At 35.8% G+C, this 20,127-nt stretch overlaps 3 protein-coding genes across 6 annotated transcripts; 1 reads left to right on the forward strand and 2 right to left on the reverse strand.

Moving 5' to 3' along the window:
• Positions 1-151: 151 nt before the first annotated feature.
• Dnmt1 (DNA cytosine-5 methyltransferase) lies at positions 152-11,355 on the reverse strand. Of its 3 annotated transcripts, none has more exons than XM_028172261.2 (8): positions 11,150-11,355; positions 10,714-10,804; positions 8,829-9,258; positions 7,358-7,571; positions 4,258-7,261; positions 3,270-3,450; positions 2,059-2,240; positions 152-417 (listed from the first exon to the last, which is right to left on the reverse strand). In XM_028172261.2, exons 1-8 carry the CDS (start codon positions 11,188-11,190, stop codon positions 331-333), a joined length of 4,230 nt encoding a protein of 1,409 aa, XP_028028062.2. In that variant the 5' UTR covers positions 11,191-11,355; the 3' UTR covers positions 152-330. The 3 variants fall into 3 exon arrangements, with proteins under 3 accessions (XP_028028062.2, XP_089585232.1, XP_089585231.1); XM_089729106.1 differs by having other exon boundaries at positions 10,924-11,355; XM_089729105.1 differs by having other exon boundaries at positions 10,909-11,335.
• A 1,173-nt stretch (positions 11,356-12,528) lies between these two features.
• SerRS-m (Seryl-tRNA synthetase, mitochondrial) lies at positions 12,529-15,147 on the forward strand. 2 transcript variants are annotated; one of them, XM_089729108.1, is made up of 5 exons: positions 12,556-12,770; positions 12,840-13,401; positions 13,755-13,942; positions 14,146-14,313; positions 14,785-15,147. In XM_089729108.1, the coding sequence occupies exons 2-5, from the start codon at positions 12,976-12,978 to the stop codon at positions 15,101-15,103; spliced, it is 1,101 nt and encodes a 366-aa protein (XP_089585234.1). In that variant the 5' UTR covers positions 12,556-12,770; positions 12,840-12,975; the 3' UTR covers positions 15,104-15,147. The 2 variants fall into 2 exon arrangements, with proteins under 2 accessions (XP_028028065.2, XP_089585234.1); XM_028172264.2 differs by having other exon boundaries at positions 12,529-13,401.
• Positions 15,009-16,158, reverse strand: dbe (KRR1 small subunit processome component homolog dbe). Its single transcript, XM_028172272.2, has one exon. It carries the CDS (start codon positions 16,156-16,158, stop codon positions 15,160-15,162), a length of 999 nt encoding a protein of 332 aa, XP_028028073.2. The 3' UTR covers positions 15,009-15,159.
• Between the last annotated feature and the right edge of the window lie 3,969 nt (positions 16,159-20,127).

Genomic DNA, 20,127 nt, shown 5'->3' on the forward strand with positions numbered 1-20,127 from the left:
ATACAATCATCTGTTCCACATTTTTTGTCCATTACAACATTGTCTGGACTTGGACTATTAGTAGTTATTGCTTCTTTACCATTAAAAAAAAATACTAGACAACAAAATACGCTTAAATATATTTTAATTAGAAGGTAATTTAAAATAAATGTTCTTAGTACACAATTTTATTAGTTATTGTCAGAGGTTCACAGGTTTTAATGTTAACGTTACATTTGAAAATTAAAGCTAAATGCATCATAACGATTTGCATCTACAAATATTTTTGTCAAATTTCCTTGTATTTGATGTGTAATAATGAATGTTAAACATAACAAAACAAACGTTATGTCATGATGTGGTCAGGCTGAGAGTAAGCGCTTTCTTTATTTCTCTACCCAGAGCGGCGCCAAGAGGTGGTGGAACTGCATTTCCGATCTATAAAGGAATAGACAAAAAAAAAGAATAGACATAAGCTAAGAATCAGGGGCTCAAGAATATATCTATCTTAAACATATCATTATTAAGGGTGGGTGCGTTATTGCAGTATTATTTAACACTAGCGACCCGGCCTCGCTTCGCTTCGGAAACTGTAATTTATTAGTGATTTCTCCACTATTTAATGGATGTTATTATACATATAAACCTTCCTCTTCAATCACTCTATCTATTAAAAAAAACCGCATCAAAATCCGTTGCGTAGTATTAAAGATTTAAGCATATATAGGGACAGAGAAAGCGACTTTGTTTTATACTATGTATAAAGTAATGAGTAAACAAAAATTACTTGATCTCCGTAACACCGGTTATCTTGGTTTGAAGTTAATTGGTAGATTTTTTACTGTTGTATATGGGCATAGCGGCTGCTTTGTGTAAGAAACATATATAACGGTGGTCATAAACTCTTACAAGGCTCATAAGACGCCCAGTAATTACGCAAATTATAATTATAGCGGGTAGCGGTGCTTTTTATAATTAAACCTTGCCTATTTGTGCTGTGCAGCAATGCGTTTCAGTTTGAAGGGTGCGACAGCCGTTGTACTGAACTTTTATTGAGATTTAGACTCGTATCTCAAGGTGGGTGGTGCATTTACGTTATAAATGTCTATGGGCTCATATACCGTGTAGATGTCTATGAGCCCCGGTAACCACTTAACAGCAGGTGGGCTATGCACTCGTCTAAACATCTAAGAAAGAAAAAAAATACATATTGACGACGATTTCTCTTTTTTTGTTTATTTTTAATGGCAACGGTTTAACATAGAACACAAGGCCTATCGCCGTGGAAATGAAATATTGATTTTGAAAACAATCGGTATTACAATGCACAATGTTAGTATTGACTGAGATTTAGGCTGCACGCTTGATGCCCCCCTGCCATTGTTAATGTCTATGAGTGACGGTAACAACTTACCAGCAACTCAGTTGTAATCTTGTCTGGCATTGATGATGATGGCAATAAAAGAAGACTGCTCATCCTAAAATTCCTGTAATTTGCTATCGTAATTGGGTGAACAAACTCATGACCCACTTACAGTGTTTTTATTGATTTCATTTTTACTATCAATTTTACGTGTTAAGTATTTGTGAGAAATAAATAAATAAATAATAATTCATATTGATGTCGTCGTGGGCAGTCGTGGCCTAAAGGATAAGACGTCTGGTGTATTCGCGTTGAAATCGCGTTCAATTTTTCTAATGAAATACGTACTCAACAAATGTTCACGATTGACTTCCACGGTGAAGGAATAACATTGTGTAATAAAAATCAAACCCGAAAAATTATAATTTGCGTCATTACTGATGGTAGGACGTCTTGTGAGTTCGCGCGGGTAGGTGTCACCACCCTGCCTATTTCTGTCGTGAAGCAGCAATGCGTTTCGGCTTGAAGGGTGGGGCAGTCATTGTAACTATACTTGAGACCTTAGAACTTATATCTCAAGGTAGGTGGCGCATTTACGTTATAGATGTCTATGGGCTCCAGTAACCACTTAACACCAGGTGGGCAGTGAGCTCGTCCACTCAATTAAGCAATAAAAAAACCAAATGATTTCTATGAAATACTCAAATATCTCTAACCTGTCGATGTTTATCTTGTACGGAGCCTGCGAAGAGATACGTATCAGGAAAGCCCTGCGAGCGCGCACACTCTCGCACGGAGACGACTCGGTGCTGGTCGGGGTGGAGCACCCGGCCTTGCTTGCCCATCGGCTCGGGATCCGTCACTGTCGTGCTGAAGTACCCGCCCCACGATAGCCGACCTTATTTAATGCATTATTTGATTATTAATTTTACCATATCAGCGTCACCGGGCTAGTTAATAGGTGAGCTCACGGGGCTCAAACTTGACGACGTTGCTAACACGAACCTTAGCAAGAGCCGTGCTTCGCAGAATCTACCACCGGATCGGAAACGCGACCCACTGAGAAGATCCGGCGAGAAACTCAGTGGGCTGTGTCTGTGGGTTAATTTACTCGTCGAGCCCTTCGTCGCAAGCGACGGATTTGGCGAGGACGATGGCCGGTGCTTGGGATACCTAAAAGCACCGTTAGTGGATCGGGCGGATCCGTAATGACCTGTTTTGGGCAAGGAAGACAGCAGATATTGCAGTGTAACACTTAATTAACAAAACGATGTGTTGCATAATAAAAAAAATCACTAATATTTTTTAGCGGTTCTTTCACTAAACCTTAAATTAAAATTTAATATCATACGACAGATTTTCTTTGCAGTTGACACTGGCTAGGGTTGTCACTCCTACTTTATAATAAGTATTGTAACTTTATAAAAAGTATTGTGCGTTGTTTCAGGTAATTGTACTCTATACTTTATGTGAACACGAAAATACTTTATTTGGCATCATTTGGTTTCTTTGGGATTTTGAAAAGCTTAGTCATAATAATATGTAATTTTTCGTTAAGCGCAATACATCGATTGCTCAATCGCTGTCGCTACTCGCCAACGCCAGATCACTTAACCACTCGTTTTTCTAACAAGTATTTGTGAACGTAAATTAACCTCAAATGTCAACAATGTCACTGTCATTAATTGTCACACTTTCTTGTTTATTTCAATTTAATTGGAATAAAAATGTGTATTTAAACATAATAAATAGTAATAAAAAATAAATTTTACTTTATTTTAATACTATGTACTTTTTTTAACCTATAATAACCAATGTAGTTTATTTGTAAAAAGCATGGTGGCAACCCTAGCAGTGGCTCGGCTAGGCCATTCGTAACTGTAATGCGGTAAAGTGGCCTATAAGGCACAGGTAGCGCGGCGGTTACCGTAGAGCCCGGCCCAGTGGTTGTGCCTGTTGCCGGTGTGCGGCAGACACCACGGGATGAGCGTGTTCTCCTGCTTGTCCAGCGGCGAGCAGGCGCGGCCGCTCGCGCATGCGCACACGCCGCGCACTGCGCCGCTGCTCGACCGCCCATTGCGCTTGTCGTCGTAGCGATACTGTAGAACCTGATCGAAATACCATATTTAAGTAGTGTAAAATCTTATATATTGAAATACTGATGTAAAATGTAACGGAAATAAATGTGCCGATTATTTTATTTTAATGTTTATCCTTTTTTTTTTTAAAGTGATTTTATGACCTGGTAACTAAGACATTTAGGTCAAGTTTAATTTAAATTTTAATGAAAACTTTTATATATGAACAATGATATTATGAAATGAAATGAGATGAGATGATATGGGATGAAATATAATCTCAGTAAAATGGTCATTTACTGAGACTTTTTCAGGGTACTTTTTGGAGGATCCCGTGAAGTTACGTTCAGCGCCTTTATTTTATTTTCTCATATTTGTGCAGTTTCACAGATACTAAACAGTTAATAAACCAATTAATTTTAATTACGTTTAAAAAAAACAATTATTCCAAGGGCATTTGTGTGCCTCTTTTTAAAGGGCTATCTCAAGACAAGTGGAAACATGACTCCACAATAAAATGAACTTGTATTACAATGACTGCTGCTTACTCTGAATGCATTCAAGAAATAAATTAGTCCATTGATTACCTATTTTTACTGGTAGTAGGACCTCTTGTGTGTGGGCAGATACCACCACTCCGCCTATTTCTGCCGCAAAGCAGTAATGCGTTTCGGTTTGAAGGGTGGGGCAGCTGTTATAACTAGACTGAGACCTTAGAACTCATATCTCAAGTTGGTGGCGGCATTTACCTTGTAGATGTCTATGGGCTCCGGTAACCACTTAATAGCAGGTGGTCTGTGAGCTCATACACCCATACATGCAATAAAAAAAAATTACCTTGCACTTAGTGCCATCAGAGAGAGTAACCGATATGTTGGGTAGATCTCTCCAGTCGGAGCCCGGTGTTGTAGGTATCCTGCTGATCCTAGCTTGAATCAATGGCGCCATGTTTTTACAGATGTGATCTCGTAGTTTAGAATTCTCATCGTTGCTTCGCACTAATCTTTGGAAATGACTTTCTGGCATGGAGCCATATTCGATTTCTATTTTATTAGCACCATTACATATTTGAGGTAAATCACTCATGGCGTCTTGAATAGTGCACGTTCTTTTTGGAGCCGACTCGTCCCAGTGAATATTAGTCGAGAACCTTTTGCCGTCAATCGTCGTTGTTAATGTACAAGCACGTCTACTGAAGACGTGTGTGGGTTCTGGGTAGAACGGAAGTTTGTAACCCGGTGCTGCCGCTAATATGATCAACCTTCGTCTAGTTTGGGGAACTCCGTAGTTACCCGCTTGTAAGATACCAAAGGTACACTGGTATCCCATGTCCAACAAGGCCCGCAGAGTGAGCTTCAAAACCATACCTTTTTTAAAGGCCACAAAGTTACGAACGTTTTCCAGTATAAAATATTTAGGTCTGTAATAATCACAAAACGATAAATACGATGCAACTAATGAGTTTTTGAAGTTCGAATACTCTCTTGAATTAAAACGATTCATTCCGGAGAAGCCTTGACATGGTGGCCCGCCACATAAAAGCTCCACTTCTCCTTGCATGGGGAGCCGCAGTCCATTCGCGCTGTGCTTAGCACCAGACATTACAGTTTTCAAAAGTGCATTACAGTCTTCATTAAATACAATACAACTTTTATTATTTAATGAATAAGCATGAGAGGGAGCTTCCACGTTTTCAATAGCCCACTTGCATTCTGCAACTCCAGCTTGATGCAAGCCTTCTGATAGGCCCCCACAACCGGCAAACACGTCTAAAGTTCGCAACGGTCTAATTTTCTCCTCTACAACTTTAGCGGGAACCGTTTCAGTAGTTTTCGTAGATTTTCCCTTCCCCTTCCCTTTATCTTTAGTACGATCTGTTCTTCCAACACTGATGGCATTCTGCGGGACATCCGTGAACTCTCCCGTGGACTTACAATACGCCATTCTGAAGTAGAATCTGCACGGATCACTTCCTAACCATTCTTGAAGTGAAATATTTTGGGGAACATTTTGTTCATAAATTAAATGACAATGCCCAACGACGGTCGAAAATGGAATCTCCCTTATTTCATTTGTCCAATATAAAACATTAGTGTCCTCGTGCTGCGGAAATTTACTGCTCGTGTTTTCGGGTCTAAGCAGCACATTCACTTTCAGGTAAATGTCTTGCGGTACAACTAGAGGTCCCTCACTCGCAGCAGTGACGGCAGCTATGTAACCCACACAAAAAGGTTCCCCGGTATCAATATTAGACCCACGCGTATTAGAATCGTTCTTCCTATAATATTCAGGATAAATAGTTTCATCGACTTTTTCAAACCGCGGTTTGGCAACAGTGTTCGCTTTTGTCATACTATTTTTTAGTTTAAAGGTTCCCGGTTTTAGGAAAACACCACAACCCTTCTTATAGTCAAAGTCTTGCCATTTTACATATGACCATTCCGACCTGTTTTGTTCTGAAACAATTTCTGATTTCACAATCAATTTTTCAAAAACTTTAGGAATGTTTCTTGCATCTCGTTTTGTTTTACGTTCACAAGATGGGCAGAATCTGTGCTTTCTTAAAGCATTTGGACACGCTGGATCTGGAGGTAAATCTTCAAAACGCGACGTGAACCTGTCGTAATACTTGCTATAAAAATAAGTTCTTCCATCATCCTCGAAATGTTCGTCGTCTACTTCTTTCCCGCCAAGTTTAAACCAATCTGCTGACGTCTCTTTCCTTTCTATATTCGCTTTTCTTAATATGGAAGAAAGCGGAGCACCATGGCAACATCTGTCACCCAAAAATACTTCTCTTGGGTCACTCACTTCTCCTAAAACTGTGTCTGAGGCTCGTATGAAGACTTCTCCGTGAAAATAGCCCGATTTCGGGTTAAGGATTTCTTTCCACATGTATACAACTTTAGCGACCAGTGTAGGAATGTTTGTTTGGGAAGTTTCAATCATGACAAAGTCACCATTACACAGCTCAGCACCATCAATTTCAACTTTTTCGTAATATATTTTTGTGGCATCAGCTTTAACAGGCTCACCAATCCATTTTAAATTTTTACTATTTGACCCAGTGAGCTTGACTGGTACTGCATCATCTATTTTGTCTTGTTTTTTCTCAGATATTTGCTGATACTCATCTTCATCATCGGGATCAGAATCTTCTGCCTGTTCTACTGCCATATTAGGACATAATCTACGGACGCATGCTTTCTTAGTTCTTCCATGACCACCGAATTTAGCCATGGCACGACATGCATTACATTCGCCGCAATCAGGCAATTGACAGGCTTCACAAACCCCGCATCGTTTTCTTCGTAAGACCAGTTCGTGATTGGTTTTGTCTAATTGATTTGAGAAAAAACTTTCAAATGTTTTTCTTACAAGTGGAGTTGTTGTAGCTTTTGTCCATGCTTTTTTATCTGTTTTTTTGTATTGTATCTGGGTACGTATTTTTCGTTTACCGAATTTTATGCCCATTAATTTGATAAGTTCTCTTATACAAGGTAATGTTATTAATGGTTCATCGTCTTCCTCTATTTCTAAGCTAACTACTTGATCACAAACAAACTGGGCATGTTTATGTAGCATTTCTTCTGTCATCTTTTTATTATTTAGTTCAGGAATGGAAAAATCTCTTACAACTTCAAGTAAATCTTCATAGCTCGGTTGTAAGTAGTGATATTCTTCTAGGAATTCGACGACTACTTTGCTAAGCCATATTTTTTCATATAAATTATTCATTAGGGGCGTATAAGCTTCACTAGGTTTGAGCAAGTTATATTCCCCAAATTCCGTTGATAAAGTTATACAGTTCCTATCTCCACCATCGAAACCATGTATGAACCTGATGGTATGTAAATTAGAAGATTAATAATTCACAAAAAATAACAAACAAACATAAATATTTTTTTTATGTGGTCCTGATAAGTGAGATACATACCATTCTATTATAGGACCTACATCTTTAACTGGAATGGATTCTTCGTCAATCTCTGATGAATCAGAGCAAATTGACTTTAAATATCCAGACATATAAATTCGAACATCATTTTCTACCAAACCACCATCAATTGGACACAAATGTCCTTGCTCATCAAATATTGTAAAGTCAGTTATATTTGTTTGGGGTCGTTCCATTATGTCTCCATCTTCCCCTTGAATAAGTACATTACAATATAATTAAATTACAATATAATATAACAAATGTTCACGATTGACTTCCACGGTGAAGGAATAACATCGTGTAATGAAAATGAAACCCGTAAAACTATAATTTGCGTAATTACTGGTGTTAGGACCTCCTGTGAGTCCGCGCGGGTGGGTACCACCCCCTGCCCATTTCTGCCGTGAAGCAGTAATGCGTTTCGGTTTGAAGGGTGGGCAGCCGTCGTAACTATACTTGAGACCTTAGAACCTATATCTCAGGGTGGGTGGCGCATTTACGTTGTGGATGTCTATGAGCTCCAGTAACCACTTAACACCAGGTGGGCTGTGAGCTCGACCACGCATCTAAGCAATAAAAATAAAAAAAAATTTTAGACAGGAACTGCATATCTACATTTTTCTCTCTAGTAGCTCCTCTACAGAGATAACTGTCATTTGTTCTGTAACTCTGCAGTGGAGCCCAATGCTTTTAGCATGATTTTTGTGATTTTAAAGTAATGAAAGATATTGTGGAAGACAATAAATACAAAACAATACAAGTAATTCTAAAATTATACCACCAAAGAAACAATGAATGGGAAATATTGAAAGTGATAATGAAGATTTGCTGGAAAAGTTCCTACAAATTCTTTGCACCCAATGCAATATTTTAAATTATTTATCATAAACAAAGAAAAGTCAGAATGCACAAGGGAGATTGTTTCCAAAGACATCATATCATTGTGAATTACAAAATTTAAAATGTATCTTTCATTTACATGAAGTGCGTACATGTAAAATAAAAAACATGTGTAATTCTTCTCACTTAAAATAATACTTCTTCTTCACAAACGTCTGACTGTGCTGTATCGGAGTTGCTGGTAGGCAGTGGTACAAAAATGTAGATATCACTAAAGGTTAATTGGGCCAAAGTAATAATAATGGGTAACTTTTAAGCCAGTTAAATGGTAATAATAATAAATTACAAAATATGTCAAAGTAAGCACAATTATTATTAGCATATTTGGTGAATCATATAAAGGATCAAATAGACAATTCAAGCTTTAGAGTTTAACTTTGAGACCAGTCTTATTACTTTTGTGACATTGTGCAATATTCAGAATTTAAATTCAAGGGCTTTTTTATTGCTTAGACTGGTTAAAAAGCTCATGGCCCACCCGACAGTAACTAAAGGTTACTGACTGGTAGCCACTTAACATCAGGATGAACACTCAAATAGCGGAGTAAAAAAAAGTGCTGTTACATACCAGAGCTCAAAACAAGTTTGTCATTAGTCAATGCAATATATTCTTCAACAGCATCTTGTGGGTGACCTTGGTAATAAATTAAGTCAGAGTTATTTAAAAATTGGCCACATATGTTACATTTCTCTGTATCAGGGATAATATTATTGCTATTCTTAATATTAGATATGATCTCTGAATCATCAATCATGTTATGATTGTTGTTAACTGATCCAGGCTTATCCTTGTTATCTATTTCAGCAACGATAGGGTCACCATTTTTATATACTGGTTTATTTTCAACCTTGTCATCATTTTTATATATATTATTGATGTTTTCAGAAACAATAAGAGTATTATTTTTGGCTGGAATGTTAAGATTTTCAATAGAGTCATTGCTTGTAGAATCTTGTGAAATTCGATGTCCATCATTGTTTTCTGTTTTTGATCGTTTCTGTAATATACAAACATACATTAAGTTTCATTATTGTTAGATTTATTAAGTCTGAAGTCATTTTGACCTAAAAGATAAGATGTCCGATGCATTCTTGTTGAGCAATAAAATAAAATAAAAATCAAACCCACAAAATTATAATTTGCATAATTACTTGTGGTAGGACCTCTTGTGAGTCCACATGGGTAGGTACCGCTACCCTGCCTATTTCTGACATGAAGCAGTAATGCGCTTCATTTGAAGGGTGGGACAGCTGTTGTAACATACTTGAGACCTTAGAAGTTATATCTCAAAGTGGGAGGCGCATTTACGTTGTAGACGTCTAAGGGCTCCAGTAATCACTTAACACCAGGTGGGCTGCAAGATCGTCCACCCACCTAAACATTAAAAAAAAACAGTGGTATAAGTAAGGTATCATTGAACATAAAGTACCAGTGATTACTAGCTCAGTAAACTATGAAATTGTCATAGGTATTTTTTTAAATGCAAGAATTTTGTTTCTTCTAATTAACAATTATACTTTTTATGTTCTAAACATGAATTACTGCATCGACAAGTGATTTAGCAATTCTCTTTTTGCATTTTAAAAAGCCAAATTAGCTTTGTCATGCAACTAATTTTTTTCCTATTTTTTTTCTATCTAATGATGCAATTAGGGTTTGTGACTCAGAAAAAGTTCTTTTGTATACATAAAGGAGACGCAATATTTTTTTTTTCATTGCCTTGACACATTCACAAGACACTCAAAGACCATACAATAATAAAATAGTTACCAGAGCCTATGTATATCATAACTAGCAGGTTAGCAAAAAATCGCTTATTTAGGTACATATTTTTGCGTAGCTTTTTGATCTTTTAATTGTGGAGACAACCTATATAAATTATTTTAAGTAATGTTGCCATATCAATTATCGTATATATATCCACAATACATTATTATGGAATCATAATTAGAAACGTGAACCATTAAATTCCGATCTGTAGGTATTCAAATTTCATCTCTAACTAATTGAGTTTAGATGGCATTTTGTAAAATCACTAGCGACCCGCCCTCGCTTCGCTTCGGAAACATTAAAACACACATGAAACCAAAAAAATAAAAAAAAAAAAAAATAAAAAAAAGTTGCCTATGTTCATCAGGGACAACGTCGGCTTCTAATGGAAAAAGAATTTTTCAAATCGGTCCAGTAGTTTCGGAGCCTATTCGAAACAAACAAACAAACAAATCTTTCCTCTTTATAATATTAGTATAGATATGAAAATGAATGATTATATGGATGACCCCCCTTGAGATGTGTGGTCAATTGTATTGTATAATGGCTACAACCACACCTTTCATGCCAGATGGTATGACCCCTTTGCAGTAGTAGGATATATTGTGAGCTTGAAGGTAGGTAGCCCCATTCCTCTGTCCAATAACTATTTTGATTTTTTTCGTCAAAACAAATTACTTACATTATTGGCAGAAACAATTTCTTCACAGCTCCTTTTTCTCTTAGAGTTTTCTTTGATTATTTCATCCCCATCAAGTATCTTATCCATGCACCTAAGAAGCAAGCAGAAAGTCACAAGATCACTGAATGTAGTTTTACTTAGTACATTCAATAAATTTTGTAGATAATTTATAATTATCAAGAGAGAAGAGCATACATGCACCAATCTGACCTCATCAATACTAGAGACAGCCAAGCCGCTGCCCCTAGGAACTCTTCAACCCACACTTGAAGATTGGTATGCCCAAATAGTTGTCCATTCCATTTTCCGATTTAGAATCAACCTCAGTTATAAAGCGGCGACGAGAACACTACTGACTAAATTACGATTTATTTAGTCAGTGAAAATTTGATTTGACACACACAAATTTAATGTTTTATATGATACAAATACATACACTTGTGTTAAATTGTTGCAAGTAATAGTTGAAGTGGGCATTTTGATTTTTTTTCAATTTTTATTTTCTGTTAATTATTCATTGAAAATGCTTAAATAGGTATTTAATTTTTATAAAACAGAATACATATTCTTGTCTTAATTATAAAAATGTCAACAAAGATTTACCGAAACGGCGCCAAATCTGACAGATGACACTTTTCGAGTAGTAGTTTTAATTTGCCAACTGGAAAGGCAAAAGTGTCATAACGTACAACTTGATTTTTTATAATAAAAAAGGGGAAATTGAATGAAGTTCATTAATTTGGAACATTAATCAATTGTCATGAAATTAAATGAACTGAAATGAGATGAGATAATATGGGATGAAATAGAATCTTAGTAAGATTGGTGGTTATTTACTGAGACTTTTTCAGCGGATTTTTTGTAGGATCCCGAGAAGCTACGTCCAGCAGCTTGAAACAAATCTTAATTGGTGGTTATTTACTGAGACTTTTTCTGCGGATTTTTTGTAGGATCCCGAGAAGCTACGTCCAGCAGCTTGAAACAAATTTGCAAACACATTTGTGCACTTTCACAGATACTAAACAGTTAATAAGCCACTGCTAATACACATTTAAATCTGAAGAAACACCAATTAAATGAAATAAAACAATTCACACAACTTCACAAAAGTCTCACACTTTTCTATAAATTAGGAGCATTTCTTTTTTTCCAATTGGAAAGGTAAAAGTATCACACCATACAGCACAATAAACTTAGATAACATTTTTTTTTTTTAATCCGCGACACCTCATGTTGGCGAGTCCTTAAAAAAAGAGTGAGTACCATCACTGCTCTATCTAAGAAACGATTTGTATGCATTGGGATTTTTTCCCTCTCTCTCTCTCTCTATCAATAGCGCGGATCTATCTATTTAAACTTAAAGCTAAATACACAATTATATTATAATAATTTGTATTAAGTACATATATTTAAAGGTCAATGAAAACCTACGTAGGTCCTTGTTACTTGTAGTCTAAAAACATGATAGTATTAAATAGAATTTTAAAGTAAATACAATTTTTGTCTTGCAATACGTATTTGGTGGAGATAGATTGGGAAAATTATATTTTGAATATTATTTGAGTACGGTGCATTTCTAAATTATTAACAACCGTCTTATTTTTAAAAAAAAAATCCAGTAGCCCACAGAAATAACTAACTTCATTTAATTTCATCCCAGTTGATTAATGTCTCAAATTAATCATCTTCATTTCATTTCACTCCATTTTATCATTTTTCATAAAAATAAGAATATAAATTAAAATAAGACATGACTTAAAGGTCTTAGTTACTAGGTCATAAAATCCTTTAAAAAAAATAAGGTACCTACCTTACCTCTCAAATATGTGTATAATCTATGACCTTACCTATCTTGATATTTTTGTAGATTGTTTGTTTTGAACTGATTTGATGTTTCATCTTCAATAAATGAAGATCTCAGGTTTTAAATAAGTATTAAGTACTTTATTTTAAAATTTGCCACCAAAAATGAGACATACTACGTTAAACTAAGTGTGCTGTTTCTTCCTCTGCCTCTTGGTAGTTTCAAATTATCATTGATCAAGTCCCATATATTGGTAATATTTTACTTCAGTTAAAATGCTATACATCTCTTCACTGACTCAAAATTACCGTATTGTCTACAGCACCAAAGGCTTTAAAAGATTTTTCTCACAAATTTATCCCAATTATAACTTACAATATTATTGTAATCCCAAAAATCATGAAGAAATAAAACAAAATATCAAAATACGAAAAGGAGTAGGAGATATCGATAGAGTAATGCAATTGTATAAGATTATCACAAAAACTTCTGAGGATAATCATGAATACGAAAGAATAAAGCAGGATTTATATGAAGCGCTAAGTATCTTACCAAATAAAACCCATCCTTTTGTAAAAGGAAAGTTTGAACCTCACATTGTCCATGAAATAAATAAAAAGAAAGATTTTGGAGAATACAAGCCTTTCGAATTCAGTGAAATAACAAGACTATTAAATTTAATGAGAATTGAGAAGCTGGGACACACCTGTGGTCATAAAAGTTATTACTTTTTTGGAGAACTAGCAGAATTAGAGGAAGCATTAATAAAATACACAGTAAAAAAATTACTTGATGACGGTTTTCAACTGATATCAGTACCTGACATCCTTGCTAGTAATGTTTTGGAGAGCTGTGGCATGTCTGTAAAAAGCGACAGAACACAGGTACAATAACATTTGAAGACAAAATTGATTTGAAGAAGGGTTAGAATAGGTTCTCCTCTTTTGCATATTTGATAAAATTTACATAGTGAAATAATACTACTATAGATAAAAACCAAAAGCATTTCTATAAAATATCAAGTTTTCTTTTGATTATACCTAATTGTATGAAGAGATTCCTGTATTTTTCTTCAAAATCTGGTTTATAACATATCATAGCAAATCAGTTAAATTGGTGTCACAATCTCAATTGATTATTTATGATATTTGTATATTGAGATTTCAATTTACAACTTGAAAAATCTATATAATCGATGGACTTGATAGTCTTTTAATCTCAATATTTGTTGTTTTAGATTTATTCACTTGATCCACACCACCATGGAACTGACCTTTGTCTTTCTGGTACTGCAGAAATGTCTCTGGCTGGATTACTTGCAAACAGTGTACACAATATTAATGATTTGCCTTTGAAACTAGCTGCAGTAAGCAGGTGTTACAGAGCTGAAACTTCTAACTTGGCTGAAGAAAGGGGGATTTACAGGTAATATAATTTTATGATGAACATTCTAGGCCTATTCTGTATAGTAGAAATATCATATTATAATTTAAGGTTAGCTGAATGCATTGTAATGTAATTTGAGTTATTTGTTTGTATTTTTTTTATGAATAGGTAAAATCTCTAGTATATAAGCTTTATCACAATATATTTGTTCTGTTTTAAATTACAAAATTTTACTATTCCAGAGTTCATCAATTCAATAAAGTTGAAATGTTTGTAGTTACTACTTCTGAACAATCTGAAGAAATGCTTGAAGTGATACGGAACACACAAAAAAATATATTTACACCACTGGGAATATCTGTAAGGGTTTTAGATATGCCTCCTTATGAATTGGGTGCAGCGGCTTACAGGTTCGTAAATAGTACTGTTATAAATAGCTCCTAAAATACTTTAACCATTGCTATAATTTTGCAGTGTGTGTAACATACAGATTGGAAAAAGATAAATATTAATAGCACACTGAAATTATTGTTTTTTATTGCCATTGAACAGCAAACAAGTTGACTACAAACTTATTTGGTTTATAGCAGTTACCGGTGCATCGATAGCATATTAATGTTGTCAACACCCTAAAATATAAGGATGTGTTTTTTTTTGTCTTTTAAATCAACTACCCCCATGTCAATCTAAGATTAATTCCAAATCAGCCTTGGAACAGAAATAGACAGTACTAGCTGATGCAAGATTTCAATCTAAGATAGAGCAATAGGTGAAAATACTGCAAATACATATAGACCGTCTAGGGTACCATTATTACCTCTTAGTAAATTTGGTCATCATTACTAAACAGTGACAAATATAGATACTGAATTTCTTTACAGAAAATATGACATGGAGGCATGGATGCCTGGACGTCAAGCTTATGGTGAAATATCTAGCTGCAGTAACTGTACTGATTATCAATCAAGAAGATTGAATATTACATACAAAACATTAAATGATGAATATTGCTATGTCCATACACTTAATGGTACTGCATGTGCCATTCCAAGAATGCTTATAGCCTTGATTGAGACACATCAGCATCCCAAAGGAAAAATAATAATACCCGAAACAATTCAGAAATTTATGAATGGAAAAAAGTTCATATTGAAGAACACTAAAGTGCCTGAACTAAAATTGTTAAAAATAAAGAGATAAAACATATTTTATTGATTCAATATGTTAACACATTTATAATTAAACACATGAAGTTTTCATTTTAGTGATTTACGTTTTGTAAACTTTTTCATTTTTGCTTTTAGTTGATCAACATCTACTGTGGTTGTACTTGATGTTGTAGGTTTTTCTATTTTTTCTTGAGGAGGAATAAAATCTTTTTGTCTTTGTTCATCTCGTACTCTCTTAGCTTGAGCCTGTTTCTCTTGTTTTTCATGGTGAATCTTTGCCTTCTTTTGATCTTCCTTAAGGAAGTATTCCCCTGTGGCCAACTCCTTATCAATTTTACTTTCAGGTTGTGGAGGTGGGAATGGAGTATAAGGTTTTTTCTTGGCTTTCTTCTTTGGTTGCTTCCTTGGCACATTCTTGCTCTTAAATGTTGGCAGAAATCTATCCCAACTTTCATTTTTTAGCCTTGGGTCTTTCATTAATTCTCTTTTAATCATCAAACTTTTTATATTGTACATAGGATGTATATTTTTCATTGTGTCTTCAACAATTCGTCTTACTTGCACTAAACCTTTATAGGGGCCTACTGCAGATACTGTATTACCTTGGACCAAAACATAGCATTCTGTTAATAATTCAATGGATTTTAATGTAACACCCTGAGGTCCTATCAACCTCTGCCTTCTCTTCAAAAAGGTTTCTTTTTTGCGAACAAATGAATTAATTTTAATAATGTCGCATCCAATTTCGTCATCTAGCACACGAGAGGCTTGTTCAAACGGAACACTTCTCGATAACAGCTTCATGAAGTCTCGCGCTTTAATAATAATGTATGGATCCCAAGTTTTTCTCGTTGTTTTTACAGTTAAGCTTCCTTCAATTAAATCTAATTCTGCAACAATGTGATGTTCGCTAAGTATTTTCTGTACCAAGGGCCAGCATTCTTTCAAGTATTGCTCTCGATACTTTGGAAATAATGTGGCGAATTTACTTTCTTCTAAAAGGCCATGCGGGTTGTCGTCAGGTGTAAATTTGGGTATCTTCATAGCCCAAGCATTATCAACTGAATTAGTTTCTTCTACTTCCATATTAGTTTTTATCAAATGCAGTGTAGCTAGCAAGGAAATGTTTTTTTTATTGAAAAGATTGAGAAGAGAAATATTTAGAATTCAGAACTATTGATTTTAATGTGACACTGTGACAGCTGACAGTATGTAGTGATTCGGTTTTTTTCCAACATGAAAGGCGAAGGTATCATACCATACAGCCTAATTTATTAAATATTCTGTTATATGATAGATCATGGAGCGAAATGAAGTGAAGTTGATTTCGAGACTGTAATCAATGAAGATGCAATTAAAAGAAACTAGATGAGATGCCATAAAAGCTCAGTAAAATCGCATTTATTGACTGAGACTCCAGTGAACTTTTTGGAAAGCCTACGAAGCTTCGTCCAGCGGCTTTGGTTAATTTTTCCATACTTGTGCACTTTCACAGATGCCAAACGGTTAATAAGCCACCATTACTAGACCTAAAATCACAAAATTACCAAAATAATACAATCCACACAACTTCATTCCTCGCATTCTCTACAAAAATCTCATATTCTTTTTTAATATTTACTCAAAAATTAATTGTATCCGTTTTGTCAGCAATGGGAACATACGGCATACAGTTAAGTATTTTTATCTATTCAGTTATTTTTTGCGTTTTTAATTCTGGCTGCAAAATCATCCCGGGTGAATCGTTAGTCCCTTAACACCGTTTAATCGTATTGGAATCTAAAAATTACATACGCAATCAAACAACCAATTCCAAACCTGTTCCGTGAATAAAATGGCATATTATTAGAAACACAGAATGTGGTGAGAAAGTTAGAAAACAAGTAGCTAGTAGATAAAATGATAGAAATGAAAGATTTGAGTGGAAGAACGGTGAATGAATGTTGGAATGAAATGGCAATGAAATGGAATGCACAAGAAATGTGGCAAAAAGCGTGTTTGGGATGTCAACGGGAAAAAAATTAAGGATAAAGAGAACTGGTGATGGAGTGATGACGTCCAAAAAGCACTTAAAGAAAGAAAAAAAAAAGGCTTTAAAGAATTATAGAACATACATGTAGATTCCCCAGATTTGGTTACGAAAGAGAAATTAAAGACAGCATATAAAATAGCAAGTAGATTAGCTGAAAAGGCTGTAGCTATTGCCAGGACTAAGGCGCAGGCTATACGAGTTACTAGAAAGACTTGAAGGATAAAAACACCTAAATACAATAGAAGGATAGAAGAGATTTTAACCACATTAAGGGCGTGAAAGATAGTGCACGAAGAGTTTTAATAAATTATAAGAGAGATATATACTATTGCCCTTGTAGGCAGACGAGCATACGGCCCACCTGATGGTGTTTACCGTCGCCCATGGACTTCAGCAATGCCAGGGGCAGAGCCAAGCCGATACATTGTGATAGATGGAAGAGTTATTTTAAAAGGTTGATGAATGAAGAGAATGACGAGTGGTGAACTACAAAATGTTCCAATAAATACTGGTGTGGTAAAGGAAGTAAGTATGCAAAAAGTACGAAAGGCTGTACAAGATATGAAGAATGGGAAATTTACTGGACCACATGGTATCCGAATAGAAGTGTGGAAGTTTCTGAAAGGGGATGGATGTACGTGGCTGACTTTATTCTTCAATAAATTGTTCCAAGAAGAGGCCATGACTGACGAGTGGTGCAAACAATCAATTATTCAAGAACAAAGTTGACGTACAGGTATGCAACAATTATAGGGGAATAAAGCTCATGTCACATAGTATAAAAGCTTGAGGAATGGGAGAGGAGAGTGAGGTATCACAGAACCAGCTCGGGTTCATGCCGGGATGTAGTACAACGTACGCCATTTTTTCCCTTCGCCAATTGTGCAAAAATACCGCCGTGCAAGTAAAAACTTGTACATGGTGTTTGTTTATTTGGAAAAAGCGTATGATAGAGTTCCTCGTGAGGTTCTGTGGTGAAGCATGAAAGACAAAGGAGTGCCAAGAAAATACCAGCGGCTTTTTCGGGCTATATACGGTAGAACTAGTGCTTATGTACGCTCCGCAGCTGGCGATAGCGACGATTTAATGTAGCGGTAGGCTTACACCAGGGATCAGCTTTAAGCCCTTACCTGTTATCTAAATAATGTATGAGCTAACATCGGACATACAGGAGGAAGCACCCTGGTGTATGCTGTTCGCCGACGACATTTTTCTCGTTGGATAAGAAGGGCCTGAGGCATAGAGGAGACTGGCAAAATGGAAAGATTGGAAAACGTGGGTTTGAAGATTAGTCGAACAAAAACCGAGCACATGTTCTGTGAATTTTGCGGTTCTTGAGACTTCACGCCAATCGCCTTAGATAGTATATCCCTGCCAGTCTGCTCCGACTTCAAGTACCTCGGCTGTATACTCCAGAACGACGCCAACATAGACCGTGACGCATCGAGCCGAATAAACGCTAGTTGGGTGAAATGGCGACAGGTCTCTGCAACAATGCAACTTAAGCTCGAGGGGAAAATTTACAAAACGATAATTAGACCTGTCGTGCTGTATGGCTCTGAATGTTGGGCGACGAAAGTAAAGCATGAAAGAGGAGTGCATGCGGCAGAGATTCTATGCGAGTGTCAAAAATGGACAAGATAATGGAAAGAGTATATCAGAGGAAGTATGAAAGTGGCCCCGGTAATTGATAAATTAAAGAGCTGACGGTTAGCGTGGTATAGACATGTGATGCGTAGAGAGGAGATGCATGTGACTAGGAGATGTATGGAAATGGTAGTGCAAGATAGAAGGGGAAGAGGTTGACCGAAGAAGACATGGATGGAGTGTGTGTATGACGATATGAGAGAGAGAGGAGTGAGTCGTGAGATGACGGCTGATAGAGGAGAATGGAATAGAAAAAATCGCTGTGCCGACCCCACCTAGTGGGATAAGGTGGAGACAAAGAAGAAGCAAGCTGCAATCAATGTATTTAAGACGAAATGTTAAAACGGTTGAAATTCGCCGAAACTCCAATAAACAAATTTGGAAGAAAACGATAAGTCACGTTCAGCACCTTTGTTAATTTCACCAAACTATAAACTTTCTGAGAAGTGGGTGTTTATACATAAAAGTTATAAATATAAAATATATAAATCTTATAATCATTGTAAAATATCTAAAAGTTATCTTTTGTAAAAGCGTACACGTAACCACGAGCACTATACATAAATCTTAACGATCCAAACACGTATTAAACATCCTTCTTAATATCAATTTTTATTGCAAAATGAGCGGTTTATCTGTTGTGATTATCGAAGCGAATAGATATCACGTGAATGTCGCCACAACTTTGTCGCATTCTATAAAAACAGTCCCACTCTGGACCATATATACTTCGAGGCAGAAATGGGTACCAGTCCGTTTGATTGACGTTTTAGGAAATTCTTTTTTACGAATCGTACCTCCACGTTTGAACAACAAAAGCGTATAAGTACTTTTAGCTTTTTGATACAACGCATAGGACTCGATAAATTAAAAATAATATGTATTAAGTGTATTATTTATGCTCGATACTGTGTAACATTGCCAACTAACTGTAGTTGTCAAGCACGAAAATCTACCGAATTCGTAATGTAAATCTATAGAGTCCTCAATACGAAAACGGATCATTACATTAGATGGTAGTACTCGATAGCCAGCCTTCGAGATTTACGTTACCGTATGTCGAAATAATTTTCGTGTTCTCGATTATGAGTACCTATATGTTTTGAGTCTCGACAACGCGACAAATCGATGGAGAAAAGAAAGTAAATTCATTCGTGCCGCTGAAATTAGTTCTTTTTACGGACGGTAGGGGCTGTTTAAATCCTATACATTTTTTTTTCGTTGGCGATACGAATACTTTTTCGTTAGTCATTTGTGCTCTCTCCTCTCTGTAATAATTTTGATACTAAATTCAATCGGTATATATTTTTTTCTTTTAATGCTGGCGACTTTTCTAGAAGAAAATTGGCGAAGTTGTTAATAATAAAACACTACTA

The sequence above is a fragment of the Bombyx mandarina genome, chromosome 08 (genome assembly GCF_030267445.1).
Source record: "Bombyx mandarina strain Sakado chromosome 08, ASM3026744v2".
Taxonomy (NCBI): domain Eukaryota; kingdom Metazoa; phylum Arthropoda; class Insecta; order Lepidoptera; family Bombycidae; genus Bombyx; species Bombyx mandarina.